General features: G+C 42.6%; 1 protein-coding gene across 22 annotated transcripts in view; it reads right to left on the bottom strand.

Moving 5' to 3' along the window:
• Positions 1 to 16,846, bottom strand: part of FOXP1 (forkhead box P1) — a 378,724-nt gene that overhangs the window by 56,758 nt on the left and 305,120 nt on the right. For all 22 annotated transcript variants that reach the window (XM_056501914.1, XM_056501924.1, XM_056501927.1 and 19 more), the window contains 2 exons: positions 11,936 to 12,095; positions 5,669 to 5,873 (listed from right to left, as the gene is read on the bottom strand). In XM_056501914.1, the coding sequence (XP_056357889.1) occupies positions 5,669 to 5,873; positions 11,936 to 12,095 (365 nt within the window). The remainder of the gene's footprint in view (positions 1 to 5,668; positions 5,874 to 11,935; positions 12,096 to 16,846) is intronic.

The raw sequence follows: 16,846 nt of genomic DNA, 5'->3' as shown, positions 1-16,846 counted from the left end.
GCACGAACAATAAAAAAGTGCCTGATAAGGCTCAGAACTGAAGATTAACAGCCCCAGGTCTGAGTCACAGCCGGTGTTTTTTCAAAGCTGATTACAGAGGAGTGACTCAGAGGGGAGCCCGCTCAGTAACTGGTGGCATTTCTTTGGCAGGGGAGTGAGTGCCAAGGGAACAGACACTGGGACACTTTGGGCTGTACCTGCACAGAGTACATGGAGGTGGCCAGGCTGGTGCCCTGCTGTCACTGTGTCATTGTCACCAACAGCCCAAGCAGCCCCACAGCCACTCCAGGTGCAATGAGAAGGACAGAAGCCATGTGGAAAGCAGGATGGTTTATCACATACCCAGCTATGTATCCAGCTCGAACCTCCCCAGCAAGGATGGGGCACCTGAGCTGCTCAGACCACAGGTAAGAGCACAATGGTTATGATGGGGTGTGAACACGTGGAGCAGTCACACACCCCTTGGAGGAAAGGCCCAGGAACACCTATTTCTTAAGGAAGAATGGATCTGAGGTAACCTAATCCAACACAACTCTGCTGATGGTGAAGGATAATGAACTAAAATCAGCTGCAGGGAGGAACTGAGGGGAGCTGACACGGCTGAGCAGATCTGATGCTGGCACCAGTGCAGAATGAATGCCAGGGACTAAGTGGAGAGGCTGGCCAAGAGAGGATCGGGCCCTGGGAGCATATGGACTGCAGGCTGAACTGCTTCATCCCGAGCATTAATAATGGACCCAAGTCTGTAGTTCTTAATTGTGCTGAATCCTAATGCCCTCATCTAAGGGCCCTGGGATTTTGATGGAGGATCAGCTGGCATGGAAGATAACAACAGTAGAACACGAGGCATTAGGCCTAAGCAGCAGATCAATGGTCTGTCATGCCATTCCTCACTTCCCTTCAGAGCCTTCTCCAGACTCTGTCCTCCTGCCACACTGGCAAGAAAAAGCAATTTTAAAATCCCCTTGTTTATCCCATCTATTTTTTTCCCAAGAGATGGCTGCTTGCTTATGTGGAAGGACAAGACTCAAGTATAGCTGGAAAGGGTATAAAGCCAATGAGGGGAAGAGATGGGACTGCTGGCAGATGGAGAAAGGACTCTTGGACACGAAGCCTTTAACTGCAACTCTTCACCTTACCTCTGGTAAACAACAGATGCACTTCTTAAGTTAAAAGGTCTGGACCTTCATTAACTCACTTGTTTACGTACAGCCTCCACCATCCTGGCCCTGCTGCAGTCAGTGCAGGATGGTGCCAGGGGATGGGACCAGCACGAGGTGTTCAACAGCTCCACTGCACCCCAGACCTCCCAGTTCAAGCCCAAACTGAAGCAATCTCTGCCCACTGCAAAGCACTGATGAATTCTGCACAGCTCTGCTTTTCCAAACCTACCCACATGGGGAATATTCCCAAGCATGCAGGTTTCAGGATGCCCACTGTTCATCAGGTTTTACAGTCAGTAGCCACCTGAAGCGACCAGGTGTCCCCCTGGTTTGTCTTGGTGCTTTTTTAAAGAAAATAATCAAGTTTCTCCCAAATAAGATGCAGTGGAACAACATGGAAAGTGGGTACTGTCCCTGACATTTCTAAGCACAGCAGATGTACTTAACTGGCTCCTGTTATTTATTTATTTACTTGTGTAGAGAAAAACTGCTTGTTACTGAAGAAATCCAAATGCTGATAAGATGATGAGAGGTTTGCATGCTGGTTGATGGTCTCACTTTCCTTTATCCTGAATGAATACAAGTATCTATAACTAAATATTTCCCTTAGGGTACTGATGACTGAGGTATGTTTATTGCATTGAGTGAATTTATATATATAATCAGCACAATAAACATTATTAAATTGTCTGAGTAAAATCAAAGCATGAAACACACAGTCAGTGCTGAATTCTAATGATGCTGAATGCCCATGATTGCATGGGGAAAGGATCTTAACAAGCCTTGATTTGAGCTTTGGCATCCGCCTCACAAATCACACGAAATGTTCTCTCTTTAATAGTGCTGAATATTGATAAATGTCTCTGCACGGCACAACAGGGAAGTTGGTCTCTATTGGCAATCTTTACCAAAGTGTGTTTTTTCCTTCTCTACACTCAAGGGTTTACCCTGAATGATTTAATTATAATTTTCCTTGTGTAAGACAAATTAAAGAGGAGAGTAGGAGTGTCATGCCAAAGCAGATTATTTATCTCCTTAACAGATTGCTGTGCACCAAACCCCAGAGCTGCTGCTGCTGCTACTTAGAGAAACTGGGCAAAATGTGGGACAAAAGCATAGATGTAATATACATTTAAAACCCAAATGAATGAAAGCATTAACCCATTATTTACAGCTGGAATTGTTTCATTCCCAGGGAAGCCATACACACAGGGCATGCAGAAACCAAGCACAGCACCAAGGTATTCCCTGGCCCAGGAGGGAGAGTGCCTCCTGCTTTTTGGATGTATTTTTGCTTTTTGGATGTCCAGGGTGACTCTGATCACCCACCTGCCATTTGCCTTTTAGTCATGAAGGAGAAATGCTGCTGCCATTGGGGCCCCAAGCACAGCAGCCCCGCAGTGGGCAGTGTCACCAGTGTCACCAGAGCCGTGTCCCTGCAGCCTGTGCAGAACCCCAGTCTGGGCTGGCGACGCGTGGGCATGCCAGGCAGCCAATGACTACTGCTCCTGCTATTTTAAACCCCTTGTTTATAACCAGAATGTGTTTTTTTTTACCCAAGATACAGAGCAGATCTGCTGCTCGCCTGCTGATTCTAACACAGGTGCCTCCTGTCTCGCAGGTCTGGAGCAGCCTCCCAATCTGACCTGTGGGATCAGGAACCCCCTAAAACACAGCCTGAACTATCCTAGTGACATGTGCCAGAGATGACAGTGATGATAGTAACTCCCACATAACCAACTTGCCTCCTGCAGCCTACTCCTTCTCAAAAACCCAAGAGAAAGGGGTTGAAAACAGCTTTACAGCATACCCTAAAAGTTAATGTTACCTGTATATGATTATTTATGGCTGCTGGGCAGTCGTTATGATGGCTGTGCTTAACTGTTAGGACACTTACACATTTTACTATGTGCTTTTTATTGTTGGTTAAATAAATAGCTCTTGGTTGTATCAGACCAGAGCTAACAGCCAGTTGCACAGAAGGTGCAGGAATAAGGGGAAGTCCACAAGTCAAAAACTTGACCTGGCAACCCAGGCTGTGACTTATGTGATGGGAGGTGGAAGGGCTGATACCTCCTTAGTGAGCACTTCCCACAGCCCCACCTGACCTGAGCCTGAGCTAGGGACTGCCTCTGAAACACTCCTTAGATTTGTTATGCTGAACCAGATGGGTACAAGAACACACATAGATTTCACTCTAATGAATGGTGGGAGCAAACTCATGCTCCCACCAGACTCACGATTTTTTCTAGTCTTAACCTTTGCAATCAAAAAATTACTACACCTCTGCTTGTGCCTGTACTCTCTTTTGCAAGCCCAGTAAAATTTCACCTTCTGTGAGCTTTCAAACATACATGTGATGGCAGAGCACAATAACTTCTCCCTCTCTGCTCACTCCCCACCCTGAACTCCCTGCCTGTAGATAAATATCATTTCAGAAAGGAAACCAGTGCAAAATATCTCACCAAGAGGAGTTTCTGTGTCACATGAAATCCAGGCAGGCACCACGGTGCCTGATGAGACTGCAACAAAACCCTTAAGTGCATCAGGAGGCATTCTCCTGCCTGTAGTCTCCTGCTCTACTTATGGATAAACATGTAATTCAATCACTGCAGCAAATGGATGGCATAAAACCTCTATGTACCAAAGAGAGGCAGGACAAAGCAAAGTCTGTAGCTCTCGTATTCGTATTCCTAAATGTACCTATTTTGTATTTTGATATTTCAGAGAATCCAACAGATATGTAAGGAAAGTATAAGGCAAGCTTAACAACACAGGTATTGATTCCAGCACTGAGGATTTAGTCTTTTAAACTAAGACAATCTCAAACAATACCATGGCATGTTTATGCCTTCCTAATTAATCTGGAATTTTACTAATAAAAGCATGTGTATCACCTTGTCTGTAGATCCCAACTGCCTCCAGGCCACAATTACAGGATTCAGACATGGATTTCCAGGTCTGCTCATCACTATACACAGAGAAAATTCTTAGTTCAGAATAGAATACTGTATTTCCACTGAATTTCAAAATGAACTGAATGTTTCCTGGTTTAGCTTGCCATTAGCACACAGCACGTGCCTCTATCCAGTGAAAGAAGATCCATATTGCTGCATGGGTTTTTACTTTATATACTCGGTAAGAAAAACATAGATAAAAAATTTATTGAAAAGCCATAAACCCATCTTGTTCAGTTCTACATGCAGCAAAAAGGGAATTAATTGTTTAATAAACATCAAATTTTTTTTAGTATCTCATGTAAGTCTCCATGAAAACCACGTGCTTGGCACTTACATACATTGTAAACATATTCACTGATGTTCCCACACACGTCCTTGCAATGGGTATATAAAGGATGCCTTATACACACAGCACTTCTTCCAACAGTGGGTGTGCTCTCCTTTAAAATCTATCTATTCCCAGCAGCACTATTTTCTTAATATCAGAAAGATATAAGAGGTATTTATATAGCTTCCCTATCAATCTACTTTCAGACCACCAGAAATACAAACTCTATGGCTTAAAAATTCTATTATCCTCTTTCTAATGAATGAAAGGAGGACGGAAAGACAAAGCCATCAGTTTCCATAAAATCCACCTTTCACTAGTGTCTGCTGTAACATCTCTGGATGGGCAAAGGGACTCCCCTGAATGCAAAGGAGCCCTGCCCTCCCCATTGTGCCCCCTCCTCGAGACCCTTCCTCCTCCTCCTCCTCCTCCTCAGCAGCGACGCCGAGGCTGCAGCCAGTGCTGGCACCCACAGCCCCGGCGCCTGGGCCTGTCTATCTCCCCAGAAGCAAAAGTTACGTTGTTAGACACGCCTCAGTGAAATCTGGGGGTGTAAAGAAACAAACCTGCAATAAAGCATCCTCTGGAATAAAGCAGAACCCGCGCCGAGAAGCACGTCAACAGACAACCCCTGATTTAAGCCATTTCTTTTAACAATGCAAGCCGAGCAAGTATAAATTAACTCACACTTTTAAAAGCCAAACAACACCAGTTAGCTAATTTTATCAGCACTTAAAGAAAATAAAAAAAAAAGAAGCCACTTTGTTTTAGAGAAACCTGGTAAACTCAAGCCTACCGTGTCTTGTGAAAGCAGGTAATACAGAGTAGAAAAAAGCAAATATGTTAGATGAGAAAGGGCACCCAAATTTGGTAGAAAAATGAGGACTGTACTGATTTTCTTGCTCACCTCCAGCCTGTAAACCCAAAACACAAGAGTACCACCACCTATGACACAAAACTCAAAAAAAACCCCTCAGCTTCTTCACACTTCCCAAAACGCTTATCCAAAGCACTTCTAATTAGCTAACTGTGCCCACATTGATCCAATTAACAAGCCATAAAGATCTGAACAAAGGGAGCACATTCTGCCCAGTGGAGACTCTATTCAGCCACGCCAACACCAGACAGAGCAAGACGTGGAGGACAAAGCCGAGGCCAAGGCACTTGGCCATCGCTCGGGACGCGATGCTCGGGCTGCCAAGCCCGCAGGCACCTACCTCTCCCGTTTAGGAGTGTGGACTGAGAGCTGTCCATTAGTTGAGGCGTGTGGGTTGATGATTAAGGAGGTCTTGGAGGGCGCAGAGGAGGAGACGCAGGTGGTGGACAGGTCCAGGCTGCTGTGGTTGTTGCTGGCTGCCTCCTCCGCTGTGTGCGAGCTTGTCACTTCCTTCCAGAGCTGCTGCAGTTCTGTTGGAATCATGCCTGAAACAAACAAATTGGATAATTAAATCAATTAACAGCTAATTCGGCCGTCTTCAAACAGTAATTAAATCAAAGAGTCAGTAAACAAAGCCTAGTGTTAGTTTTGCCTGTGTGTGTTTTTGCGCATGTATATTTTTTTTTTTTTTAATAACTAAATGCTAATACTGCACTGCATGACTCTGCTACACTCTGGTGTGACACCTGCAGTACTCGTGGAATGCAAAATCCAGGCTGTGGGGCAGAGGGATCCACATAAAACCACACCCACACTATACACCATGCTAAATATTTTAATTTTTTGCAATTTTTAGACCAAAGACCCATTTTCAGAGTCTCTATTTGGGCAAAAATCACCCCTACGGCAAGGCTGACAGCAAAGGTGGCTACTGGCTACTCTATGTTCAGCTAAGAAATTAAATTTCTTTCTTTTTCCACAATTTTTCTTGCTTTTTTTTTTAGTAAAGTGACTGCTTTCTAACCTGTTATTAAAAACAAGGAAGGTCTTAGGAAAAAAAATACTCAGCTTTATTATTATGACAACATGAACCACAACATGACTAATTTTGTGCTTAAGTTTTAAATGATGACAAATAGCTTTGTTATTAAATACAGTTTTTATTAATCACTTTTAGACGTAAATTATGAATTCATATTGTCTTCCTGAAATGCTTTTCAAATTTTAACAGTCAAATTGATTATACTATGATTATTTCATTAACACACCTATCTTTCTCATTAATTTTGGTTTCTCGAACTGCTCACTTAATTGATGGATGTGTCTACCGAAAAACTGTATAACTTTCTATACAAGTAACACTATTATTACTGTCATTTCTTAGATCAATGCTAATGAGCCATTCAAAAGTAAAATGAAAACAGAAAATAAGCTTCAAGAAAAAATAAAAATAAAAAAAATGTGTTTTTTAAAATGTGCCAAAGTGGTCACCAGAATTAGGGAGACAGCATTCAGCAACTAATGCAAGTGAAAGCTGGAAACTCCAATGGGCCAAACAGAAGGTGAACCATGTGCTCACACTGAGATCATGCTTTTGGATAAAGCTGATGTTTGTGACATGATCCAACAAGTCAAGTTTCTCTCACTGCAGACTATTTCAGTGCTCTTCCAGAGAAGGCCATGGGAAAAAATTAGCAGTAAAGACACGTCACTCAAATATTCAGGGAAAAAATAATAATAATAATAAGCCAGTGTCTGTGTGTTTTTGAAGAAGTTTCTCATCAGTGTGCTTCCAGCTCATCGTTTGGGTGAGTGTTCACTGTTTCACCATGTTGCAGCTCTGGAGCTATCCTAAGGAAACCTGCCATTTTCTCAGTGTACAGCAGCAGCTCACACAGGCATGTACCTCACCCAACCTAAGGTATTGAAATAAAAAAAAAGGCAGTATGCATTATATTCATTTGAAACACATAATAAAAAATGCCAAGGTCTAAATTTAATTTATTTTTGTCATTTAGAATACAATGGATAGATAATCATCTCAACGTGATCAGCCAAACATCTTTACTTTGCTAAACTGTTAAAGATTTTAATTATGCTAGCTTTGGAGAGCACTGGTCTAATGAGGCGATAGACTCCAGAGAATCTAAGTGGTTAAGAACTGTGAAATGAGTCTGATAGGATTTTTTTATATTCACCGTGGATCGTTTGCATATCAAAGAGGAGTAAATTATTGCACGACAGACCAATAACCTTCCCCGCCTTTCCCAGAGTAGCATTAACAAAAACAGTTGGTCTCCAGTAACGGTTCACTACAAAAAAATGCTGAAATCCTTAAGTATCTGCAATTAATATATATTAGGGAAGAGGCTTCAATTTATACATTAAGTGATCAGATATTCTTAGGACACATCCGTTTCTCTAAAGCCACGTCATTTTCCTTTCATCAGCCCCAAATGCCAATTATATTTTGATGGATTTTGTCCCAAATGAGCATTTAGTTATTAGACATATTCAATTATTACTTGTCCCCTGGAATTAAACCTCTGAGCAAATTAAACAAAGAAAAAGGTCAGTACACAAGCCCGTGTCCTGTTTTGCTGTGTGGGGGCTATTATTTTCAAACACCTTGCGAAGTGACAGTGTGGGATGTATTTTTAGCTAACACGCTTGACAGGACTGTCTGCACACTAACAATTACCTGTGAGCAGGGCTGACCCTTACACATTGTTTACTCAGTTGAAACAATAGTGAATAGACTTGTCTGTTGATGATAACATATTGATATGAGAACATATGAGCCGACACCTATTTTTATTTTCCAGAATAAGCAAATAGGGAAAGAATAACTGGCCTTTTTTAATTTTCTTCTTTTTTTTTTTTTTTTTTTTTTTTGAATCTGCAGGATTTCTGCAGGTTTTTAATTAGACACAGGCTATCATCCACTCTCCTCTCCCTGCTCTCCACTTTCCCCTCCTCCTGGTCACTTCTGGATCTACCAGTGCTTTGTCCCAAGGAAAAGCCTGAAAGTGTTACAGCCATTAAAACAGACACACACATGATATTTATACCTCTAAAAGTCAAAGTGTTTGGTGTAACTTCCCGTGCAAGTGTAACTCCCATTAGTACTAACAACAACTATACCACAGATGGAAAGAAAAATAAAATATACCCAGTTGTGTGGGAGAAAATGCTGGAGACAGTAAGGATTTTAGGCTGGGTGACATTAATTTAAAGAGCTATCTGTGACGTCATACATGTCCACACACAACCCCCTGCCAAAAATTTATTACATCACCTGATTAACAAAATAAAATTAGAAATAGCCTCTTTCCTCCTGCCCTGAATTTAGTTCCTTTTGAATAATTGTAGAGAGAATTTCTGACTAGCCTGTCAAACTGGGCAGCTGAAAGGTATGCTCATCATTCATCCAGCAAAACGGTTAAATAAAATAATAGAACAAATGGCAAAAGCAAGTCAAATAGATCCACGACCACTCGCAATAAATTATGTAATTTAACATTTAACAGTCTCATTTTAACAGCGAGAGCTAAATTTCAAGTCAGATTCCCAGAACTGAGCTGCAATTACCCGAGATCGCTGCAACTTCCTATGGCCCAGGAACGGGCTCCAGACCTGAGAGTGCCAAATCTACGGCAGCAATCAGGCACCCGGATGTCTCAGTCCTGTTATTTTCACTCGCTGGTGATCTCAAGTGTGATTTGCAGTTTCATTTTGAAGATACTAAAGATCTCACTCTTGCAGCTCAGAACACTGCTGAAATGGGGTTTATTTTAAAATTGCTGCTATGCACAGATGTAAAATCTAGATTATAGAAGTGTCTAAATACTAAGCAGCAAAGATTACACAAATATAACATTAAAGGATGTGCTATTTTGTTTGAGACAATAGGCGAGCACTAAAAACTAAAATGAAACTAAAATACAGATTTAAACAATCTATTAGTTCTGAAAACATAACGAAAATGTCACTTACGAAGTAACATTCTCTCTTTGGAAACATTTATTATTATTACAGATACTTAAGAATAAAAGCAAAATGCTTTAAACTGAATTCACAGCTACATTTACTAGAGGGATGATTTTATTTCTTTTATACACACATTTACAGTATTTGTCTCAGTATTGCAAACTGTTCTGAAAACAAAAGGACATGAGAGATATATTTTTTTTTTAAATAAGAACCATCCATTACCAATTATTTTAAACCATAGCCCTGGCTCTTCATTGCATTTTTCAGGACAACTAGTCCTCTTGATTATGAAAGAAAATGTAGGCACAGGTTTAAAAAATGTATGTTGTGGGGACAGTTGACAGATTACTGCTCACGGAACTCAATTTCCCAACCCCAGGTATCACCGGCTCAAAGACAAACAGAGTTGCTCAACCTCTTTGTGTCCTTGTACCTCCATACCCAGGTGACCATGTTCAAGCAAGCAGAAAGTTGATTTAAACCTCATAATGACATCAGTTTTAAGCCACCGTCTCCCTGATAAAAAGGAATAAAATATCGTGCTGGATCGCAACCCGCCTCAAGTCTCCAGTCCCTCTTTCCTGCCGGCTCCCAACGCTCGCAGCTCATTTCCCTGCCAGAACCAGCCCTCTCTGCTTATGTTTGTGCCGTCTCTGGCGTGCAAGTCAGCACCCCTCAGGTTTTAAATACGCTCCTGGGCGAGGACTAATAGTTACACTTCCCTGCTAACCGTATCAATCAATGCCACGACGGCTGAATTACCTACTGGTGTCTCCGATGTGTTACCGCACAGATTACACTTCATGCATCACCACATTCATTTCTTTCACATTACACATGAGCGTGTCTTGTCACTGCCCAATTGCCCTCCTCTGGACAGCTTAACTGATGGACTATACAATGAACCTTACTGAGCCAACTTAATGGTATAGGAGCTGTGGGAAAAATTAGCAAGGTTGAAGCTTCAGTCCGGTGGGTGTGTGGGAACAGCCTGGGATGCTTCCAACAATAAATCTGAGGTGTAATTAATGCACGTTACAACTTCTTGCAAGCATAAATGGCATTTCATCTACATGCCCTTTTTCCCTGGACTCATTTTACACTTTCTCCCCATCACTCTGCATCGATGGTGACTGCCCCAAGCCTGATCCTGCAGCTCCCACCTGGGCACCACCTTCCTATGGATCAGCCTCCAACTCGTGCACAGCCCTGCTCTATACCAGGCATCCAGTTTTGGGATGCTGGGAAGTTGAACTGAGACTTGGGGGGTCAGGGGTCAGGCCCCCAAAAGCTCAGCCTCTCAACACAGGAGTTAAGGACTCAAATGCCTTCCTGAGTCTGGCAAAAATAAGCCTAAATAAAGCATGTCAGCCACACTGCAAAGCAGACTCCACTCCCCAGTTGGGCCTCTGTTTATCCATATAAGTTAATATTCACCAGCCACCTCATTCTCCTTTTTTGCAGCTATGTATACAGAAAAAAAAATGGAGGGTGAAGAACAGAAGCAATTTCATCTTGTCCCTTCCATTTAAGTGAACAGAGCTGAATGCAAATTCACTGTATGATTTAGAAACTAGGAATAGCCCTAAGGCTGCTTTCAAGATCCAAAATCATTCAACTTGGGCTGACTCAAGCTATGAAGGTGAATGTTCAAATTTATTATGGGGCAAGGCAAGGAGAAGGCAGGATTATTCAGACATACCAGCATCGTGGTTGATGCCATGGCATGCGTGAGCCATGCCAACCCCAAACAGTCTGCTTTAACCACAGCAGCCAGAGCTCAGGCAAATCTGTTAAACTGTCCCACAGCTTGCAGACAAACCCAGTTAAAAAAGTAAAATAATAAATTTAAGCCAAAAAAGAAAAGAGATAATAAAACCCCTAGGTTATAATCACTGTCAAAAGTATTGTGGATTTAAGTAGTGCTTTCAGTGTATCAGTGTCTAAAAAAAATAAAATAAATTGGGATTTCAGCAAAGCAGTAACTTCTTGCAGAGTGCAGGACTGAATAAAGGCGTAGGAGGATCTAATTGTCAATAACAGCATTAGAATTAAATGGAATTAATCCCAATTTGCTTCAGTATGGAGGAAGGAACAGAAGCACCGAGGCAGTGACACAAAGGCTGTGGAGAGCAGCCGTGGCCCCTCTCCCTGGCAGCCACAGCCAAGGGCACTCAGAGCTCCCCAGCCTGTGGGTTAGAGCTGCTCTGTGCCAGCTCACGGCCAGGCTGGGACCAGGAAGGCTCAATCAACACATCTGGGAAAGGAAAAGCTGCTCTCACACACCCTTAGCCATGAAGCCAGCACCAGGAATCAATAAAGACTCCTCCTGTGAAGGATTCCAAGCCCAGATGAGCAAAACCAGCAGCTCTGAGTCTGCCAGACCGGCTGCAGCTGTGCAAACTGCATGTGAACTCCAAGCCCTCTGCACCCCGCCAGCCAGAGCAGCCCAGGACTGCAGCACCACCCTTCCCAAAAAAACACCCTTATAACGCCCACCCTGCCCATCAGCATCTTTCTGTGCTTATTATTTTATGAGCCTGGGGCTCTTCCTCTCTCTCCTCCCAGGTGACAATTCAGTTTGAGTGTGCACACCCTCAAGCCCCTCACCTACCTTGTGCAAGGGGTTGCAAAGGCAGAGTAGGCTGCCCGGGCTGGATGGTCAGCAGCCCCTGACGCTGCAGAGACAGGAGGTGCTGCTGCTGCAACTGCTGCATCTGTAAGAGCTGCTGCTGAAAGGCCAACTGCTGCGTGGCCACTTGCTGCTGCTGGGGCTGCAAAAAACAAAATAAATACAAATTAAAATGCGTGCTTGTTAATACAAGAGCAAAGCAGAGGATTTACAGGGCTCCTCGTCTCAACTTGCTTCAGCTTCTGATGGCAGTCACTCGGTATCAAGGCCAAGCCAGTGAGCCCACCACCCCTGGCAAAGACCCCAAGGAATGTTTAGATGTTGGGGCTAACACAGGCTTGCAGACTCCCATCTCCAGTGGTTAACTTTCACCCGACCTAAATCCCTGCTGCCACCCAATTACAAATGCATACAGCATCTCTTGGTCCATGTGTTCATGTTTTACCCCAGACGTGGCTGAGTTTCAGTGGTGGGTGAAGCAAACACTGATGAAAATCCTGGGTAATTCTTTGAGGCAAAGAACATGAGAATCACACCCCACAATCACATCACACTTAGGTGTAACAAGAAACCCTGCACTGTGCTCTGTTTGCTCATTCAAGGGTTGTCTCAACTATTAAGGCAATTCGACTGGCTTAATTTATGGTATTTTATACTCACTCTCTCTCCTTCATCCATCAAGCCCCACAATACTCTCTGTTACACTGGAATTATTCTGTGCTGTATTTAAGGCTGCTACTTCTGCACTTTGAAATTTTTAATTATTCTCACTAGAAAGAAGATGGAGTTGCTTTACTCCACAGGGATGTGAACCTTGAACCTTCGAGGTGTAAAAGAACATGTTGCTTTTCTCACTACTGTACCCGGAGAAGCTTTTAACTACTCTGTTTATCACTTCTGACATAAATAAATGAGAAAAAATCAGACCTTTGAAGAAGAAAAACTTCATCTAATATTGTTAATTAGCCATGACAAACGATGAAATAACATTGTAAATCTTTCATAGAAACAGCCACTAGATTTTAATTACACACATTCATAATTTAGCAAACAACATCTTACTTGAATGTGAGTGTTTAATATGTACAGTACTCGAGGCTTCAGAGTCCTTAATTTTGTTCAGTTAAGGAAGCCTCTAGGTTTTGCTTCCATGCTCATCTTGTATTTTATTTGCTTTGTTCTTTAAAATCCATGAAAGGCTTTGCATTTTGATAAATATCTTTTTATTTATTGTACAATGACAGGAGGAAAACTTTTGTTGTGTAAAACATCAATACATCATGCCAGTGTTTAGCAGTTTCTTGTGCTAGCCAAAAAAAATTAATGTAGATTTCCTTAGTAATTATCTGAGTGATAGAAAGATAATACAGTGCAGTAGTACAATAAATAGAAGGAAATTATCTAATATCCCTAATCTGCTAGGAATCATATCAAGGTGGAGGTCTTATACACATTATGGCTAACAATTATGGAAAGAAAATTAACTCTTACCAAACTGCACACTTTCACAAACAAACCCCAGCCATGTCCTGAGCTTTCTGTCATCCTGCCTTGACACCAAGCCAGAGGATCACTGGCCCCATTCCCTACTGGTGTTACACAGAGAAAAAGCCCCTCCAGAGCTGCTGGACAGACAGACTGACAGACACCAACTGTGGGTTTGACCTCTACCTTTTAGTACCACTCCCCATCAATCCTAATACTGTGACCTTATACCCATAACTCTGAGAGTCAGCCATTCCATCCATCTTATTATAAACTGAGTTTATCTTATTTCCAAAGAAAATCTTGGACTTCAGGAGCACATCTAAACAAATAGGTGTTTGGATATTCTGAATCTCGGAGAGTTTACATTTCTTTGCAACAGCTTGCTCTGACACATCCATTTGTTGCAACTATTTGCAACAGCACCATATGCATGCAGGCCCCAGCAACAGTTGTATGGAGCTAAAGTAACGTGCTTCCATAAATATTAATTTTAAAATATATATACTAAATGTGTTTATATTAATATATTTATATTATTAGTACTAGGTGTAGTAAGCTATGTTTTACCTACTTGCCATAAGAGTGCAAAGTTAGCACACGGGTATTTTTAAAAAAAATCCTTTATATCAATTGACTGATGCCCTTTTGGTTGTCTTCTCAACTATCCTAAGAAAAGCTCTTGAACACACTCTACTTTGAAAAGCCAGGATATAAAAGTATACAAGGCCCATTGTCCAAGAAAGAATTTAAAAGCAAGACACGTTGCCAAACTGCGCTCCCCACCCAGTTACCAAACACAGGATACAAGGCAGTTTGTTTACTTCTCACAATTGAATGCATACAAAAAAGGTCTCGGTGCAGTCCTGTTGTCAGGTCAGTAGTCAGTGTTAAAATGCTGAAATATCCTGATAAAACTTGCATTTTTGATCCCCTCCCTAAAGCTTCTGTCAAAGGTCTGTTTTCCTTTCTTAGGTTACTCCCTACTGCCTAACATAAACTGTCACAGTGCCGGAGGACAAACAGCCTGCTTGGGAAACGGCGCGCTCCGTCCAGCGCCGCGGCTGCCGAGCACCCCCTGCCTCTGGGGAGCCCCAAATTCTCCAGAGAGCAGGACACAGGGCTGGGATGCCCCCCAGCACCTCTGCCCCTCGCTGTCGGGCACTGCTCACCCTCTGCTACGCTGAGTAACCCGCGAGTAAAACCCCCTGAACCTCGCTGGGTCCGTCTGCTGCTCTGCTCAGGGGTCGGGTGCCTCTCAGCAGCGGGGCTGGGGAGGTTTGCTGTGTTTTCCTTCTTTCACCACGGCACAATAGGACAAGGCACTGGCAGAATGACTTGGGGGATGCCGTACATGAATACGCTTGTTCCATCTGTCAAGGTACATGCTCAGCCCTCGTTAGCACGGCAGCGCCGGCCCCCGCCACGGCACTGCCCGCCAGTTTTCAGTGCCAGAGGGAGGGGGAAGAAATAAAATAACACGAGGCCACCCTTTCCATGCTAATTTAGCAAGAATAACCTCCTTAAGCTGGGCTGAACAAACCTGTGGGGTGAAATGCATTGTTGAAATGGACCTCCACTAAAACCATCAGCAAAAATACTCCCCCCAAACCCCCAGAATAAGCTGAAGAGAGTTAGGTCCTTGTTCTCTTTCCAGCTATCCTGTTAAAATGCTCTTCTTGAAACAGGAAGGAGTCCTTTCTTATTGTTGCTTTCGCTAGTGTAATATCAGAAGTGTGACCACAGTAAATCAGTGTGTTAGATATTGAAATGCCATCACATTGTCTAACTTCCCTTCTTGTCTTTTTTAACACAAAGTATTTTTTTCTTTAAGCTCCAAGCCCTCATCTTTGTGTCTGAGATGCTCTCCTGTCTGACAACAGCAATTTAGAAGAGTTAACTTTTATCGTTCATTCTGCTGTGTAACTTTCCCCTTCAAATTTCTTTATCTGCCCTCTGAGCTCATCTGAACTTTCATGTTCTCCCAGCATGCAGGCTTGCATTCAAAACTATGTCTAATAGACCAAATAAGAGGTTAATAAGAAGTGGCAACAGAAAGAAAAAATACAATCCCTGGTAACTGATAAGAATGACAGTGGCAGCCCTTTATTGTTTGTCTTCAAATATAGAGTTAAAGATCTTTAAAAAACTAAATTTTGACGCCTTTGAAAAGAAAGAAGCACAAAATAACAACAGGGGGTTATTGCCTGCCAGCCACAGGGGAGAAGCTCCATAATTCTTATTCTCCCTTTTGAAGGCTGTTAGAAATCTGATTCAAAAAAGCAACAGCAGAAGGAGAAAGCCTCTTGAGGCTATCGCCATTTCCTGTGATCATGCATAATGCGTTTCAAAAGTGGGTTTTTACCAATTCTGTTGATCAATTGCACCTCCTTCATATTCCCTCTTTTTTCTGCTGTGTTTACATCTGATGTGACTCAATGACAAGCGCTGTCTGAGACTGTGAAACAGACCTGTCATGTTGATTTATGGGCGCATCAAACCACGACTTGTCCAAACTGAAGCTCGCAGTTCATTAATTAGAGAGTTGTGACTTTGAAGTCAGCTTTCAGACTGTGGTTTTTAACATTTGGCTTAATTTATATGCTCTTGAATGTGGATCTCTAAGGAAAAAACTGAAATTCCCTTCTTGTCTTTGAACTTCTTTTGACCGCACAATAATCATTTCTTTGTCCAGAGTGATGCCTGCATCCCAGAGTCATTAACGCGCATTGAACTGCCACTGATGAGTAAGCCCTACTGAATTAGAAAAACAGCCAGCAAAACAAAGCTGAGAGCATTCTGCACAGTGATATCTCACAATTACATGCCTTCCCTCCCTGTGCCATTTCCATTTTAATTACTGTTAGTCCTTTAGATTTACATTTTAGACACTTTTTAATCTGTTCCCTTTTTATTATAGTGGCGCCCGTAAGCGCGCTATGGTTAAGGTTGTGTCAGCGTTTCCATTATAAACCCCCCTGTTTTCAGGGGTTTATAACTCAGCTGGAAAAATTCACTCTGGGTTGAAACTTGGCACAGGTGGCATGATTTGCCGAAATTTCAAGGGGAATAGGGAGCAGAAACCGGTGCATGCTTCAAGCAACACCCCTTGCCAGGTGACAGGACAGCCGCCGCTGTCACCGGACATCACCCAGTGTCTCGAGCCAAGAGGCAGCTTTCTAGGATCTACCTAAGCCAGCACTAATGTCAGATTAAACAGGAAAGTCCCAAAGTCCTCCAGACTTCCCAGCACCTTAGAATGTAATTGCAGAAAAATTAAGCACACTGAAAACAATGAATAAATTTTCGGATGTGACAGGTATTGTGGAAAGGAAGTGTATCTAAAGGACAGGCAGAAACTACCCTGGTCTGTCCCCTCCAGTTATGGACCATGGTAGCATCAGAGCA

The sequence above is a fragment of the Oenanthe melanoleuca genome, chromosome 12 (assembly GCF_029582105.1).
Source record: "Oenanthe melanoleuca isolate GR-GAL-2019-014 chromosome 12, OMel1.0, whole genome shotgun sequence".
Lineage (NCBI taxonomy): Eukaryota > Metazoa > Chordata > Aves > Passeriformes > Muscicapidae > Oenanthe > Oenanthe melanoleuca.
The sequence above is the reverse complement of the archived record's forward strand: the minus strand, read 5'-3'. Positions and strand labels throughout refer to the sequence as shown.